Genomic DNA, 15,802 nt, shown 5'->3' with positions numbered 1-15,802 from the left:
GTCAGTACTGAATGGACAGTGTGCTCACAGCATCTGCAGCTCACTGTCACTGTATCTGCTCTGTAACACAGTCACTGTATCTACACCAGACTGTATCTGCACTGCAACACAGTCGCTGTATCTACACCAGACTGTATCTGCACTGCAACACAGTCACTGTATCTACACTGCGACACAGTCACTGTATCTACACCAGACTGTATCTGCACTGCAACACAGTCGCTGTATCTACACTGCGACACAGTCACTGTATCTACACCAGACTGTATCTGCACTGCAACACAGTCACTGTATCTACACTAGACTGTATCTACACTGCAACACAGTCACTGTATCTACACTGCGACACAGTCACTGTATCTACACCAGACTGTATCTGCACTGCAACACAGTCGCTGTATCTACACCAGACTGTATCTGCACTGCAACACAGTCGCTGTATCTACACTGCGACACAGTCACTGTATCTACACCAGACTGTATCTGCACTGCAACACAGTCACTGTATCTACACTAGACTGTATCTACACTGCAACACAGTCACTGTATCTACACCAGACTGTATCTTCACTGCAACACAGTCGCTGTATCTACACTGCGACACAGTCACTGTATCTACACCAGACTGTATCTGCACTGCAACACAGTCACTGTATCTACACTAGACTGTATCTACACTGCAACACAGTCACTGTATCTACACCAGACTGTATCTTCACTGCAACACAGTCGCTGTATCTACACTGTAAAACAGTCACTGTATCTACACCAGACTGTATCTACACTGCACTACACCAGACTGTATCTGCACTGCAACACAGTCGCTGTATCTACACTGGGACACAGTCACTGTATCTACACCAGACTGCATCTACACTGCAACACAGTCGCTGTATCTACACTGTAAAACAGTCACTGTATCTACACCAGACTGTATCTGCACTGTAACACAGTCACTGTATCTACACTGTAACACAGTCACTGTATCTACACCAGACTGTATCTACACTGTAACACAGTCACTGTATCTACACTGTAAAACAGTCACTGTATCTACACCAGACTGTATCTGCACTGCAACACAGTCACTGTATCTACACTGCGACACAGTCACTGTATCTACACCAGATTGTATCTACACTGCGACACTGTCACTGTATCTACACCAGACTGTATCTGCACTGCAACACAGTCACTGTATCTACACCAGACTGTATCTGCACTGCAACACAGTCACTGTATCTACACTAGACTGTATCTACACTGTAACACAGTCACTGTATCTACACTAGACTGTATCTACACTGTAACACAGTCACTGTATCTACACCAGACTGTATCTACACTGTGCCACACTGTCACTGTAACAGTCACTGTATCTACACCACACTCTATCTACACTACTGCACTGCACTGATATTGATCTCTAATGTTTGTCAGACGTATTTTCGCTCTAGCGCCCTCTGTCTGTGCCTCGCAGGGCGCCTGATTGTGACGATCTGGGTCATAGTGTCCCCGTCCAATGACAAACAGAAGTACACCCTGAAGACGCCCCACGACTCGCTGCCCGAGCAGCTGATCGCCGAAGCCATCCGCAAGAAGACGCGCAGCATGCACCTGTCTCCCGAGCAGCTGCGGCTGTGCGTGCAGGAGTACCAGGGCCAGTACATCCTGAAGGTGTGCGGCTGTGACGAGTACCTGCTGGAGAAGTACCCGCTCAGCCAGTACAAGGTGAGGGGCAGCGGGAGGCAGGTGGGCCGGCTGGGGGAGGGAGGGGCAGAGGGCGGGACCAAGAGGCGCTCACCTGCTCTCCCCTCCCTCCCCGGCCCTCAGTACATCCGCAGCTGCATCACCATCGGCCGCCTGCCGCACCTCATGCTGGTGTCCAAGGACAGTCTGTACAGCCAGCTCCCGGCCAGCGGGTTTGTCACCCCCTCCTACAGCCGCCGCACGCCCCAGCCCAGCCCCTGCCTCGGTGGGGCCGACCCCAGCCCCCCGCGCCCGCTCTGGGCCTTCAGCAGCCCGCTCAGGGTCCGGCTGCTCTGCGCCACCTACGTCAACGTCAACATCCGGGACATTGACAAGGTGAGCCCCCTCTTCTGAGCAAGCGGCACGATCATCAGAGCGCAGGACAGTGCGGGACCACAGAGGGAGATCCGGGTACTGGGACAGTGAAGCCCAGGGAGATCAGGGTACAGGAGCAGTACAGCCCAGTGAGATCAGGATACAAGATTAGTACAGCCCAGTGAGATCAGGTACAAGAGCAGTACAGTGCAGTGAGATCAGGGTACAAGAGCAGTACATCCCAGGGAGATCAGGGTACAGGAGCAGTACAGCTCAGTGAGATCAGGTACAAGAGCAGTACAGCCCAGGGAGATCAGGGTACAAGATTAGTACAGCGCAGAGAGATCAGGTACAAGAGCAGTACAGCCCAGTGAGATCAGGTACAAGAGCAGTACAGCCCAGTGAGATCAGGGTACAAGAGCAGTACAGCTCAGTGAGATCAGGGTACAGGAGCAGTACAGCCCAGGGAGATCAGGGTACAGGAGCAGTACAGCTCAGTGAGATCAGGTACAAGAGCAGTACAGCCCAGTGAGATCAGGGTACAAGATTAGTACAGCCCAGTGAGATCAGGTACAAGAGCAGTACAGCTCAGTGAGATCAGGGTACAGGAGCAGTACAGCCCAGGGAGATCAGGGTACAGGAGCAGTACAGCTCAGTGAGATCAGGTACAAGAGCAGTACAGCCCAGGGAGATCAGGGTACAAGATTAGTACAGCCCAGTGAGATCAGGGTACAAGATTAGTACAGCCCAGTGAGATCAGGTACAAGAGCAGTACAGCGCAGTGAGATCAGGTACAAGAGCAGTACAGCCCAGTGAGATCAGGTACAAGAGCAGTACAGCCCAGTGAGATCAGGGTACAGGAGCAGTACAGCCCAGTCAGATCAGGGTACAGGAGCAGTACAGCCCAGTGAGATCAGGGTACAGGAGCAGTGATGCCCAGAGAGACTGGGTACAAGGTGTAAAGGGAGGAGAGTGGGGGAATAGAGGGGGGAGGGGGTGACAGACTGCTACTTCATTATATAAACCGTATCTGTGTGCCAGATCTACGTGCGGACGGGTATCTACCACGGAGGGGAGCCGCTGTGTGACAACGTGAACACCCAGAGAGTGCCCTGCTCCAATCCCAGGTACTGCAGCTCTGCCCTTGTCAGAGTACACTGTGCAGTGCCAAGACAGGGCGACACAGGCACTGGAACACAACACAGCTCTGAGGCCCTACTACACTCGCTAGACAGTATTGTGCTAGACTAGACTGCAGTGCTGTACGCTCTCCTCTGCCGCGCTGTGTTGAACCTGACTGCCTGTCTTGTGCTTTCCCAGGTGGAATGAGTGGCTGACGTATGACATTCCATTATTTGACCTCCCCCGCTCCGCCCGCCTCTGTCTCTCCATCTGCTCGGTCAAAGGCCGTAAGGGGGCCAAAGAGGTACTGTCCCACATGCACTGAGACCGAATCTCACTGTTTATATTGAAAATACTTGGTGCAGTACATTACTTTGCAGTGTTTATTGCAGTGTATCTCCTGTACAGTGTGTGGGTATACCAGCCTGTATTGAGATGTATTGCAGTGTAGCTCTGTCTCTCACAGTGTATCTCCTGTACAGTGTGTGGGTATACCAGCCTGTATTGAGATGTATTGCAGTGTATCTCCTGTACAGTGTGTGTGGGTATACCAGCCTGTATTGAGATGTACTGCAGTGTAGCTCTCTGTGTTTATTGCAGTGTATCTCCTGTACAGTGTGTGTGGGTATACCAGCCTGTATTGAGATGTACTGCAGTGTAGCTCTCTGTCTCTCACAGTGTATCTCCTGTACAGTGTGTGTAGGTATACCAGCCTGTATTGAGATGTACTGCAGTGTAGCTCTCTGTGTTTATTGCAGTGTATCTCCTGTACAGTGTGTGTGTGGGTATACCAGCCTGTATTGAGATGTATTACATTGTAGCTGTGTCTCTCACAGTGTATCTCCTGTACAGTGTGTGTAGGTATACCAGCCTGTATTGAGATGTACTGCAGTGTAGCTCTCTGTGTTTATTGCAGTGTATCTCCTGTACAGTGTGTGTGGGTATACCAGCCTGTACTGAGATGTACTGCAGTGTAGCTCTCTGTCTCTCTGTGTTGCAGGAGCACTGTCCGCTGGCCTGGGGTAATGTCAACCTGTTTGACTACAAGGATACTCTGGTCAATGGGAAGATAACCCTTGGCCTGTGGCCTGTGCCCCATGGCCTGGAGGACCTGCTGAACCCCATCGGGGTTGCAGGATCAAACCCCAACAAGGTGGGTTGGGGGTACTATAGAGTGCTGTACCATGCTACACTTCACTCACTCAGCAGCTCTGTACTGTACTCTGCAACTGTACTTCACTACACCCTGCTGTTATGTCCTGTACTGCACAGTACTGTACTTCACTAAACTCTACTGTCCTGTACTGCACAGTACTGTACTCCACTACACCCTACTGTCCTGTACTTCACAGTACTGTATTACAGTTCACTCTAGTGTCTTATGCTGTACAATACTATACTACACTACACTCTAGTGTCCTGTACTGCACAGTAGTGTGCTCTACTACACCCTAGTGTGCTATACTGCACAGTACTGTACTACACTTCAGACTACAATATAGTGCACTGCATTTCACTTTGCTGCTGTGTTGAATTGCACTGTATGATGATGATGAAACCTGTTATCCGTGTGCAGGAGACGCCATGTGTGGAGCTAGAGTTCCCCTGGTTCAGCCATGCAGTCCGGTTCCCGGATGAGCAGCAGGTGGAGGAACACGCCAACTGGACCATCTCCCGGGAGCTGGGGTACAACTGCTGCCTGCTGGGAATGGTGAGAGAGAGACAGATGGACTGAGCGAATCTCACTGAGCTCCCCCTGCTGGACAGGAGATCACAAACAGGCCTGCAGCCCTGTTGACTTTCTATCAGATCGCTAGCTGTTCTGATTCTGCAGGAGAGGGAGTTCTGGGATTACTAGATGTGTGATTTTGAGGAAGAATGGCAGTCTAGAGTGGCATGGTGGCGCAGTGGTTAGCACTGCTGCATTGCAGCACTGGAGCCCCATGGTCAATTCCTGACCTGCGTTGCTGTCTGTGTGGCATTTGCATGGTCTCACCATATTCACATGGGTTTCCTCCGATAGTCCAAAGACAGGCTGGTAGACATATTGGCCTCTGGGAGAGCTGGCCCTGGTGTAAGAGTGTGTGTTTCTGTCTGTGTGTCTGCCCTGCGATGGACTGGTGTCCTGTCCAGGGTGTACCCTGCCCTGCCGTTGCATGCTGGGATAGTCCCCGGCTCTTCCACGACCCAGAGCTGGAAGAAGAGGGTAGAAGATGGATGTGTGTCTGTCTGATCCTCGAGTCAGCCCTGCAGCTGTCTGTGACTGGGAGGCACGGGACAGGGAGGGGGTTTGGCAGTCTGACTGTCTCCTCCCTCCTGCTCTCGCCCCCAGAGCAATCGCCTGGCCTGCGACAGCAGCGTGTCCCAGACGGACGTGGACCAGCTGCGCAGTATCTGCAGCCGCGACCCCCTGTACGAGCTGTCGGAGCAGGAGAAGGACTTCCTCTGGAGACACCGGTGCCCGTCTCTCTCCGTCTCCCTACCTGCTTCTCTGTTCTCCCGTCTGCCTGTCCGGCCGCATTTCATTGACCACTCTCTGTCTCGCAGGCATTACTGTGTCAATATCCCGGAGAGTCTGCCTAAACTGTTGCTTTCTGTGAAGTGGAACTCAAGGGACGAAGTGTCTCAGGTATAGAGAGATTGACCAGTGTGTCTGTATTAACCCCTCTCTCTCAGTGCAGTGTTAATGTACTGTAGTGTCCAGTGTGTCTGTATTAACCCCTCTCTCTCAGTGCAGTGTTAATGGACTGTAGTGTTCAGTGTGTCTGTATTAACCCCTCTCTCTCAGTGCAGTGTTAATGTAGTGTAGTGTCCAGTGTGTCTGTATTAACCCCTCTCTCTCAGTGCAGTGTTAATGGACTGTAGTGTCCAGTGTGTCTGTATTAACCCCTCTCTCTCAGTGCAGTGTTAATGTAGTGTAGTGTCCAGTGTGTCTGTATTAACCCCTCTCTCTCAGTGCAGTGTTAATGGACTGTAGTGTCCAGTGTGTCTGTATTAACCCCTCTCTCTCAGTGCAGTGTTAATGGACTGTAGTGTCCAGTGTGTCTGTATTAACCCCTCTCTCTCAGTGCAGTGGTAATGTACTATAGTGTCCAGTGTGTCTGTATTAACCTCTCTCTCTGTATGAAGATGTACTGCCTGCTGCGTGACTGGCCCCTGATCCAGCCAGAGTTAGCCCTGGAGCTCCTGGACTGTAACTTCCCTGACCCGGTGGTGAGGGAGTTTGCGCTGCGCTGCCTGGTGCAGGGCCTGACAGACGACAAGCTGAGCCAGTACCTGCTGCAGCTGGTCCAGGTGAGCGCTGGGCGCTGCTCCAGGGTCTGTCCCTGATGGACTGGGATGTGTTCATCTATAGAGTGTGTATATGGATGTCTGTCTGCGGGTAATGTGTTAGAAACAGCGTGCACTCAGCCTGTGTACAGGGTGTCCGTCTGTCTTCGTAGCCTGATCTCTTCAGGTCTCTGGATGGGGAGGAGGTACATTACCTCTGAGGAAAACCAGGCTGCTGCTGTCAGTGGTGATCTTGACCAGCCGGTGCCCATTTCCCTCTGGACAGAAGCTGTCATGTGCACTAGTACGCTAGCAGGCTGGACTGGGACTCTGCTGTCAGGGGTGCCACTCTTCAGACCACACGACAGACAGAGGTCCTGAACACGTGGTCAGTGAAGACCCCAGGACAGTGGAAGAGCAGGGGTCTTAACCCCAGTGTCCAGGCTGAACCCCAGACTGGCCTTTAACTCAGCTGGTGCAGCAGTGTCTCCCTCCTCCCCCTGACCTGTGCATGGGGGGGGGCAGCTGTGTGTTGCCCAGGAGGGGGCAGCACTGCAGTTGGGGGTGAAGTTGATGTCTCCCTCTATGTGCAAAGAGTTTAGGAATCCTTCCGTGTGAAAAGCAGTACTCTGTATAAACACAAGTATTTCGCAACACCTGCAGGTGCTGAAGTACGAGATGTATCTGGACAACCCTCTTGCTCGCTTCCTGATTAAGAAAGCCCTGACCAATCAGAGGATAGGACACTTCTTTTTCTGGCACCTCAAGTGAGTCACAGTGTCTGTCTCTGCAAATCGCTCTATAGTCTTCATCTCTCGTGTAAATCTGTATTAACCCCTCTCTCTCATTGCAGTGTTAATGGACTGTAGTGTCCAGTGTGTCTGTATTAACCCCTCTCTCTCAGTGCAGTGTTAATGGACTGTAGTGTCCAGTGTGTCTGTATTAACCCCTCTCTCTCTAAGTGCAGTGTTAATGGACTGTAGTGTCCAGTGTGTCTGTATTAACCCCTCTCTCTCAGTGCAGTGTTAATGGACTGTAGTGTCCAGTGTGTCTGTATTAACCCCTCTGTCCCTCAGGTCAGAGATGCACAATAAGACAGTGTCCCGACGGTTCGGGCTGCTGCTGGAGGCGTTCTGCCGGGGCTGTGGCATGTACCTGAAGCACCTGAACCGACAGGTGGAGGCCATGGAGAAGCTCATCAACCTGACTGACACCCTGAAGCAGGAGAAGAAGGACGAGACCCAGAAGGTACCGGCGGTCCTCTTTACCAGTTGTCCCCAGGTCGGGCCTGTGTGTCTGACGTGTCTCCGCTGCGGGAGACCGGGGGACACGTGCCTGTCTCGCCGTGCGGGGAGCTCTGCAGGCCCCGAGAGGACAGGGGCGACGTTCCTGCACGAGGCCCTGCAGATCTTGGGGCAGAGCAGTCTCAGCCCCTGGCAGTGCCAGGCTCATGGCTTGATTCCGCGGCATGTGGGCACCGAGCTCACGCTGTGCTCCGGGCATTCCCTCGACTGCTGGAGCCACTCCACAGCTCTGACTGTGCCGTTCTCTGCATGTCAGCTGTCAGTCTCAGAGTGTGGGGCTTCGTTAGTTAATTACTCTCCTTTCTTCAGACCCAGATGAAGTTCCTGGTCGAGCACATGAGCCGGCCGGACTACATGGAGGCTCTGCAGGGCTTTGTCTGTCCACTGAACCCTGTACACCAGCTGGGCAACCTCAGGTACCTGTCTCACTCTCTCTCTGTCCGCTGAACCCTGTACACCAACCGGTCAATCTCAGGTACCTGTCTCACTCTCTCTCTCTGTCCACTGAACCCTGTACACCAGCTGGGCAACCTCAGGTACCTGTCTCACTCTCTCTCTCTATCCACTGAACCCTGTACACCAGCTGGGCAACCTCAGGTACCTGTCTCACTCTCTCTCTCTGTCCGCTGAACCCTGTACACCAGCCGGGCAACCTCAGGTACCTGTCTCACTCTCTCTCTGTGTCTACTGAACCCTGTACACCAGCCGGGCAACCTCAGGTGCCTGTCTCACTCTCTCTGTACACCAGCTAAGACACAGTGTAGTGACTCACTGTGGGTTATCACTTCTCATGAACTGCATCTGCTGCTCCTTGCACATCCGTGAAGATAAGAGGCTGTTCTCAGCCCGACTGAATCTAGACGTGTCAGGATGGACTCTGCGCTTGACACAGCAGGGCCCAGAGCTCAGCAGGCGATTTCGCCCCAGACCTGGGCTTCTGTGCAGAGGAGGTAAAGAGCAGACTTGTGCACAGCAGGGAGTGCGCCCTGTCGTGCTGAGCCCCTGTCTCCCTCTCAGGCTGGAGGAGTGCCGCATCATGTCCTCAGCGAAGCGCCCCCTGTGGCTGAACTGGGAGAACCCCGACATCATGAGCGAGCTGCTCTTCACCAACAACGAGATCATCTTCAAGAACGGAGATGGTGAGGCAGCGGTGGGGGGGAGTGTGTGTGCTAAGAACAGCGGGAAACTCTTGCTGGCGTGTGTTTGTCTGGAGTGGTGGAGAAATCACACACAAATCCCGAGAGCTTAGAGATGACCCTCTGAATGGAGAGGTGACACAGGCTGCTGGGATGGACTGTCTGTGTCAATTAAAGAGTTGAAACCAACTAGCGATTGTGCGATTTGATGAATTAGTGAATGAAGTGTCAGTGAACCACCGATCACACAAGGAGTCGCAGTGGAGGGTGTGTTTGAACAGTATGTCCGTGTCCTGTGTTGTGTGTAAAAAAGAAAACAAGCAGATACTCCCGTGTGAGTGCCCAGGGGCTGAGCAGCTTGGCTCCCTCCACTCCACTCGATCAGTCTGCTCGGCTGTGCAGGACACAGCTGTGGACAAGGGCTGTGAGTCAGTGTGTGAGCATCGTAGGGGCGTGTGTGTAACTGTGGGGCTGTGTTGCAGACCTACGGCAGGACATGCTGACTCTTCAGATCATCCGGATCATGGAGAACATCTGGCAGAACCAGGGGCTGGACCTCCGGTACCAATTTCTCTCTCAGTGCAGTGTTAATGTTCTGTAGTGTCCAGTGTGTCTGTATTAACCCCTCTCTCTCTCAGTGCAGTGTTAATGTGCTGTAGTGTCCAGTGTGTCTGTATTAACCCCTCTCTCAGTGCAGTGTTAATGTGCTGTAGTGTCCAGTGTGTCTGTATTAACCCCTCTCTCTCAGTGCAGTGTTAGTGGACTGTAGTGTCCAGTGTGTTTGTATTAACCTCTCTCTCTCAGTGCAGTGTTAATGTACTGTAGTGTCCAGTGTGTCTGTATTAACCCCTCTCTCTCTCAGTGCAGTGTTAATGGACTGTAGTGTCCAGTGTGTCTGTATTAACCCCTCTCTCTCTCAGTGCAGTGTTAATGGACTGTAGTGTCCAGTGTGTCTCTATTAACCCCTCTCTCTCAGTGCACGGTTAATATACTGTAGTGTCCAGTGTGTCTGTATTAACCCCTCTCTCTCAGTGCAGTGTTGATGGACTGTAGTGTCCAGTGTGTCTGTATTTACCCCTCTCTCTCTCAGTGCAGTGTTAATGGACTGTAGTGTCCAGTGTGTCTGTATTAACCCCTCTCTCTCTCAGTGCAGTGTTAATGGACTGCAGTGTCCATTGTGTCTGTATTAACCCCTCTCTCTCTCAGTGCAGTGTTAATGTGCTGTAGTGTCCAGTGTGTCTGTATTAACCCCTCTCTCTCTCAGTGCAGTGTTAATGTGCTGTAGTGTCCAGTGTGTCTGTATTAACCCCTCTCTCTCAGTGCAGTGTTAATGTGCTGTAGTGTCCAGTGTGTCTGTATTAACCCCTCTCTCTCAGTGCAGTGTTAGTGGACTGTAATGTCCAGTGTGTTTGTATTAACCTCTCTCTCTCAGTGCAGTGTTAATGTACTGTAGTGTCCAGTGTGTCTGTATTAACCCCTCTCTCTCTCAGTGCAGTGTTAATGGACTGTAGTGTCCAGTGTGTCTCTATTAACCCCTCTCTCTCAGTGCACGGTTAATATACTGTAGTGTCCAGTGTGTCTGTATTAACCCCTCTCTCTCAGTGCAGTGTTGATGGACTGTAGTGTCCAGTGTGTCTGTATTTACCCCTCTCTCTCTCAGTGCAGTGTTAATGGACTGTAGTGTCCAGTGTGTCTGTATTAACCCCTCTCTCTCTCAGTGCAGTGTTAATGGATTGCAGTGTCCAGTGTGTCTGTATTAACCCCTCTCTCTCAGTGCAGTGTTAATGGACTGTAGTGTCCAGTGTGTTTGTATTAACCCCTCTCTCTCAGTGCACGGTTAATATACTGTAGTGTCCAGTGTGTCTGTATTAACCCCTCTCTCAGTGCAGTGTTAATGGACTGCAGTGTCCAGTGTGTCTGTATTAACCCCTCTCTCTCAGTGCAGTGTTAATGGACTGTAGTGTCCAGTGTGTTTGTATTAACCCCTCTCTCTCAGTGCACGGTTAATATACTGTAGTGTCCAGTGTGTCTGTATTAACCCCTCTCTCTCAATGCAGTGTTAATGGACTGCAGTGTCCAGTGTGTCTGTATTAACCCCTCTCTCTAAGTGCAGTGTTAATGGACTGCAGTGTCCAGTGTGTCTGTATTAACCCCTCTCTCTCACTGCAGTGTTAATGTACTGTAGTGTCCAGGGTGCCTGTATTAACCCCTCTCTCTGCCTGTAGGATGCTGCCCTATGGCTGTCTGTCGATAGGGGACTGTGTGGGACTGATCGAGGTGGTGAAGAACTCTCATACCATTATGCAGATCCAGTGTAAGGGTGGCCTGAAGGGGGCTCTGCAGTTCAACAGCAACACACTGCACCACTGGATCAAGGACAAGAACCGGGGCGAGGCGTAAGGACCCGCCCTCTCTGCCTTCCTGCCATGACGTCTCCCCCTGTTCTTGCTCTCACTCCTCGCCTGCCTGCCCTACTGTCATTCTCACTACCTGTCGAGCTGCTCTACTCTTTCACTCCTGACCCACCTGTCTTTCTGTCTAGCCATTACACTCTCGAACCCCTGCTTGTCGTCTCTCAGGTACGACCGGGCGATTGACCTGTTCACGCGCTCCTGTGCGGGCTACTGTGTTGCCACCTTCATCCTGGGCATCGGCGACAGGCACAACAGCAACATCATGGTGAAGGAGAATGGACAGGTCAGACAGATGGACAGACACGCTCACTGACTCTCCATGAGACTCTGAGTGACTCGCACACTGACACTGAATGACTCTCTGAGTGCCTGGCACACTGACACACTGAGTGACTCTCTGAGTGACTGGCACACTGACACTGAGTGCCTCTCTGAGTGACTCTCTGAGTGACTGGCACACTGACACTGAGTGCCTCTCTGAGTGACTGGCACACTGACACACTGAGTGCCTCTCTGAGTGACTGGCACACTGACACACTGAGTGACTCTCTGAGTGACTGGCACACTGACACTGAGTGCCTCTCTGAGTGACTCTCTGAGTGACTGGCACACTGACACTGAGTGCCTCTCTGAGTGACTGGCACACTGACACACTGAGTGCCTCTCTGAGTGACTGGCACACTGACACTGAGTGCCTCTCTGAGTGACTGGCACACTGACACACTGAGTGCCTCTCTGAGTGACTGGCACACTGACACACTGAGTGACTCTCTGAGTGACTGGCACACTGGCACACTGACACACTGAGTGACTCTCTGAGTGACTGGCACACTGGCACACTGGCACACTGGCACTGAGTGACTCTCAGTGACTGGCACACTGACACACTGAGTGACTCTCTGAGTGACTGGCACACTGGCACACTGACACACTGAGTGACTCTCTGAGTGACTGGCACACTGGCACACTGGCACACTGGCACTGAGTGACTCTCAGTGACTGGCACACTGACACACTGAGCGACTCTCTGGGTGACTGGCACACTGAGTGCCTCTGAGTGACTCTGAGTGACTGGCACACTGAATTTCTGGCCAGCCGTGCACTACACAGCCTTTTCTTAGGGTAATGCATTAACTCCACACTGCCTTGGTGCAGTGTCTCTGTTAAGTGCAGTGTGTATTCACTCTGTAGGCATCTCTCACTTAACACCCCCCCCCCCCAGTGCAGTGTGCTTTACACCCCCTCTCTCCCAGTGCAGTGTGCATCAACCCTTCTCTCTCCCAGTATCGATTAATTCTGTCTCTCCGTGTAGTGCACATTAATCCCCGTCTCTCTGTGCAGTGTGCATTAACAACTCTTTCCTCTCTCAGCTGTTCCACATTGATTTTGGACACTTCCTTGACCACAAGAAGAAGAAGTTTGGGTACAAGAGAGAGCGTGTTCCCTTTGTCCTGACACAGGACTTCCTTATTGTCATCAGCAAGGGGACACCAGAGTGCACCAAGACCAAGGAGTTTGAGAGGTGAGATTGCTACACCCTGTAACTCACAGATACACTCTCAAACACTCACAGTCTCTCTCTATGTCTGTCCAGGTGTCGTGTTAATGTACTGTAGTGTCCAGTGTGTCTGTAGTAACCTCTCTCTCTCAGTGCAGTGATATTATGTGTCTTATTAACTCTGCCAGGTTCCAGGAGATGTGCTATAAGGCATACCTGGCAATCCGACAGCATGCCAACCTCTTCATCAACCTCTTCTCCCTGCTACTGGGCTGTGGCATGCCAGAGCTCCAGTCCTTTGATGACATTGCCTACCTGCGCAAGACGCTGGCACTGGAGAAGAGCCAACAGGAGGCGCTAGAGTACTTCACCAAGCAAATGAATGATGCCCACCATGGAGGCTGGAGTACTAAGATGGACTGGATTTTCCACACCATCCGGCACATGCCCAATGACCACTGACCAGAGACTGGCACACTGATGGGCACACTTCCCAATGCCCACTGACAGAGACTGGCACACTGATGGGCACACTTCCCAATGCCCACTGACAGAGACTGGCACACTGATGGGCACACTTCCCAATGCCCACTGACAGAGACTGGCACACTTCCCAATGACCACTGACAGAGACTGGCACACTGATAGGCACACTTCCCAATGCCCACTGACAGAGACTGGCACACTGATGGGAACACTTCCCAATGCCCAGTGAGAGAGACTGGCACACTGCCCAATGCCCACTGACAGAGACTGGCACACTGATGGGAACACTTCCCAATGCCCACTGACAGAGACTGGCACACTGATAGGCACACTTCCCAATGACCACTGACAGAGACTGGCACACTGATGGGCACACTTCCCAATGCCCACTGACAGAGACTGGCACACTGATAGGCACACTTCCCAATGCCCACTGACAGAGACTGGCACACTTCCCAATGACCACTGACAGAGACTGGCACACTGATAGGCACACTTCCCAATGCCCACTGACAGAGACTGGCACACTGATGGGAACACTTCCCAATGCCCAGTGAGAGAGACTGGCACACTGCCCAATTCCCACTGACAGAGACTGGCACACTGATGGGAACACTTCCCAATGCCCACTGACAGAGACTGGCACACTGATGGGCACACTTCCCAATGCCCACTGACAGAGACTGGCACACTGATAGGCACACTTCCCAATGCCCAGTGAGAGAGACTGGCACACTGCCCAATGCCCACTGACAGAGACTGGCACACTGCCCAGTGCCCACTGACAGAGACTGGCACACTGCTGGCCCCGCTGCCCAATGTCCACTGACAGAGACGGGTACACTGACTCAACAAACATGAGACAATCAGACCTACAAGCAAGTGTCTTTCTGGACCTGGCCCTCCGACTGATCGACTGGCACACCTACACCCCCGAGAGACGCAGGCTTCACACAGCCGGCCACTGGACTGGACCCGACCAGACTGGACTCTTGCTGCACTCAGATGGGCCCGTAGTGCTGCTGTGGCCGTGGAGCAGGGCACTACGACATTGACTGCGCTGGGCAGGGAAGCTAGATGTATTCACACACTGCACTACGCAATTGTATTTACTGCACTACAGTGCTATTCTAGAGTCGCACTGCACACGTGAACTGCACTAATTAACAATCCCTAATCATCATCATCATCATCTTGCTATGGTAGGCCTCTCTGCTGCTGTATTCGGGTCTGTCACTGCTCTAGCACCTCGACACCCGTGAGCTCCTTCATCGGGTCTGAAGAGTCTGGCTCGTCTCCGATACAGCATGTGCAATAAGACTGATCATTCCTCTCCTTCTTCGTGTTCGTGGGAATTGTGATGATGATGATGATGTTAATGACATTACCCTCCCAAGTGGGAAGTTTTAGTCTTCCGATCTTCGGCACGTGAGACCCAGAAACGTTTTCTTTTTTAATCCTGTTTGTTGTGTTGGACGTGTTGGGCTCCCCTCCTCCCGGTCCGGTTCTTACAGGAGCCTGCGTGAGTCTGGAAGGCGGGATGACATCACCCCCCATCCCCCTTTCCCATGGGGAGAAGGATCGCTGTGCGCTAGTCCGTTCTCCCCACCGGAGGGGTGTGTGTGCCCTGCGGGAAACAGGCTGGAAGGGATTGCAATAGCTTGACCTCTGCAGGTCCCCCCCACAGTAAAGAGAAGATCACTTTCTTGGCCATATACAATGTCTCGTATTAGGAATTTGTCTTTTCGCATACCCCAGCTTGCTCTCCATGAGACACACAGACGGAGAGAAGCTTGGGGTCAAAGCGCAGGGTCAGCCATTTATACAGCACCCCTGGAGCAGTTGGGGTTAAGGGCCTTGCTCAGGGGCCCAACGGAGTAGGATTCCTCTGCCAGCCCCGGGATACGAACCAGCAACCTTCCAGCCACAGAGCCACCGCGCTGCCCCAAGGTCACATAGCGAAGGTCGCGTGACCTCTGCCGGGTCCCCAAAAGCGAAGGTCCCGTGACCTCTGCCGGGTCCCCCCCCACAGCGAAGGTCGCGTGACCTTTGCTGCAGCCAGGTCCCCCACAGTGAAGGTCACGTGACCTCTGCTGCAGCCCATCCCACTGCGGGCCTTTCAGACGTCTCCCTTGCACTACAGGTTCACCACTGCGCGGCTCCTCGTTTTGCACAAACGGATTCCGAAGCAATACTGCTCGTTAAGGTTGTGACCGACGAGCCGGAGAGACTTTTCGCCCTCCCCTCTCGCTTGACCGTGCTGTTGTTGTTGTGTGTGTTTTTCTAAGCGATCGGCGTACTGGTTTTGATAAAGAGTTTGTATACTGGTCCAACTATTGTCCCCTGTATTGAATCAATATCGATGGGACTGACTTCTTCACTGTAATGGTCTCCCGTTTTTTTTACTTGTTTTGATATGTATTTAATAAAAGTGTTTCAGTGATGTGAAATGAGTCTGTTCCTGGTGTCTGCTTTCACTAGTGTTTGTCTGAAAGGAAACTAGCTGAC

General features: G+C 52.3%; 1 protein-coding gene across 3 annotated transcripts in view; it reads left to right on the top strand.

Moving 5' to 3' along the window:
* LOC102691786 (phosphatidylinositol 4,5-bisphosphate 3-kinase catalytic subunit alpha isoform) overlaps nt 1-15,744 on the top strand; it is a 28,470-nt gene extending 12,726 nt beyond the window's left edge. For 2 of the 3 annotated variants that reach the window (XM_069186748.1, XM_069186747.1), the window contains exons 5-21: nt 1,481-1,731; nt 1,834-2,085; nt 3,106-3,191; nt 3,385-3,490; nt 4,187-4,339; nt 4,763-4,897; nt 5,519-5,815; nt 6,316-6,480; nt 7,120-7,223; nt 7,533-7,704; nt 8,070-8,176; nt 8,778-8,899; nt 9,379-9,457; nt 11,122-11,292; nt 11,476-11,593; nt 12,681-12,832; nt 12,997-15,744. In XM_069186748.1, the coding sequence (XP_069042849.1) occupies nt 1,481-1,731; nt 1,834-2,085; nt 3,106-3,191; nt 3,385-3,490; nt 4,187-4,339; nt 4,763-4,897; nt 5,519-5,815; nt 6,316-6,480; nt 7,120-7,223; nt 7,533-7,704; nt 8,070-8,176; nt 8,778-8,899; nt 9,379-9,457; nt 11,122-11,292; nt 11,476-11,593; nt 12,681-12,832; nt 12,997-13,270 (2,744 nt within the window). In that variant the 3' untranslated portion in view covers nt 13,271-15,744. The remainder of the gene's footprint in view (nt 1-1,480; nt 1,732-1,833; nt 2,086-3,105; nt 3,192-3,384; nt 3,491-4,186; nt 4,340-4,762; nt 4,898-5,518; nt 5,816-6,315; nt 6,481-7,119; nt 7,224-7,532; nt 7,705-8,069; nt 8,177-8,777; nt 8,900-9,378; nt 9,458-11,121; nt 11,293-11,475; nt 11,594-12,680; nt 12,833-12,996) is intronic. The other variant, XM_069186749.1, reaches the window with a different exon arrangement.
* Nucleotides 15,745-15,802: the final 58 nt, after the last annotated feature.

This window comes from Lepisosteus oculatus, chromosome 3 (assembly GCF_040954835.1).
Source record: "Lepisosteus oculatus isolate fLepOcu1 chromosome 3, fLepOcu1.hap2, whole genome shotgun sequence".
In the NCBI taxonomy this organism is placed as follows: Eukaryota; Metazoa; Chordata; class Actinopteri; order Semionotiformes; family Lepisosteidae; genus Lepisosteus; species Lepisosteus oculatus.
The sequence above is the reverse complement of the archived record's forward strand: the minus strand, read 5'-3'. Positions and strand labels throughout refer to the sequence as shown.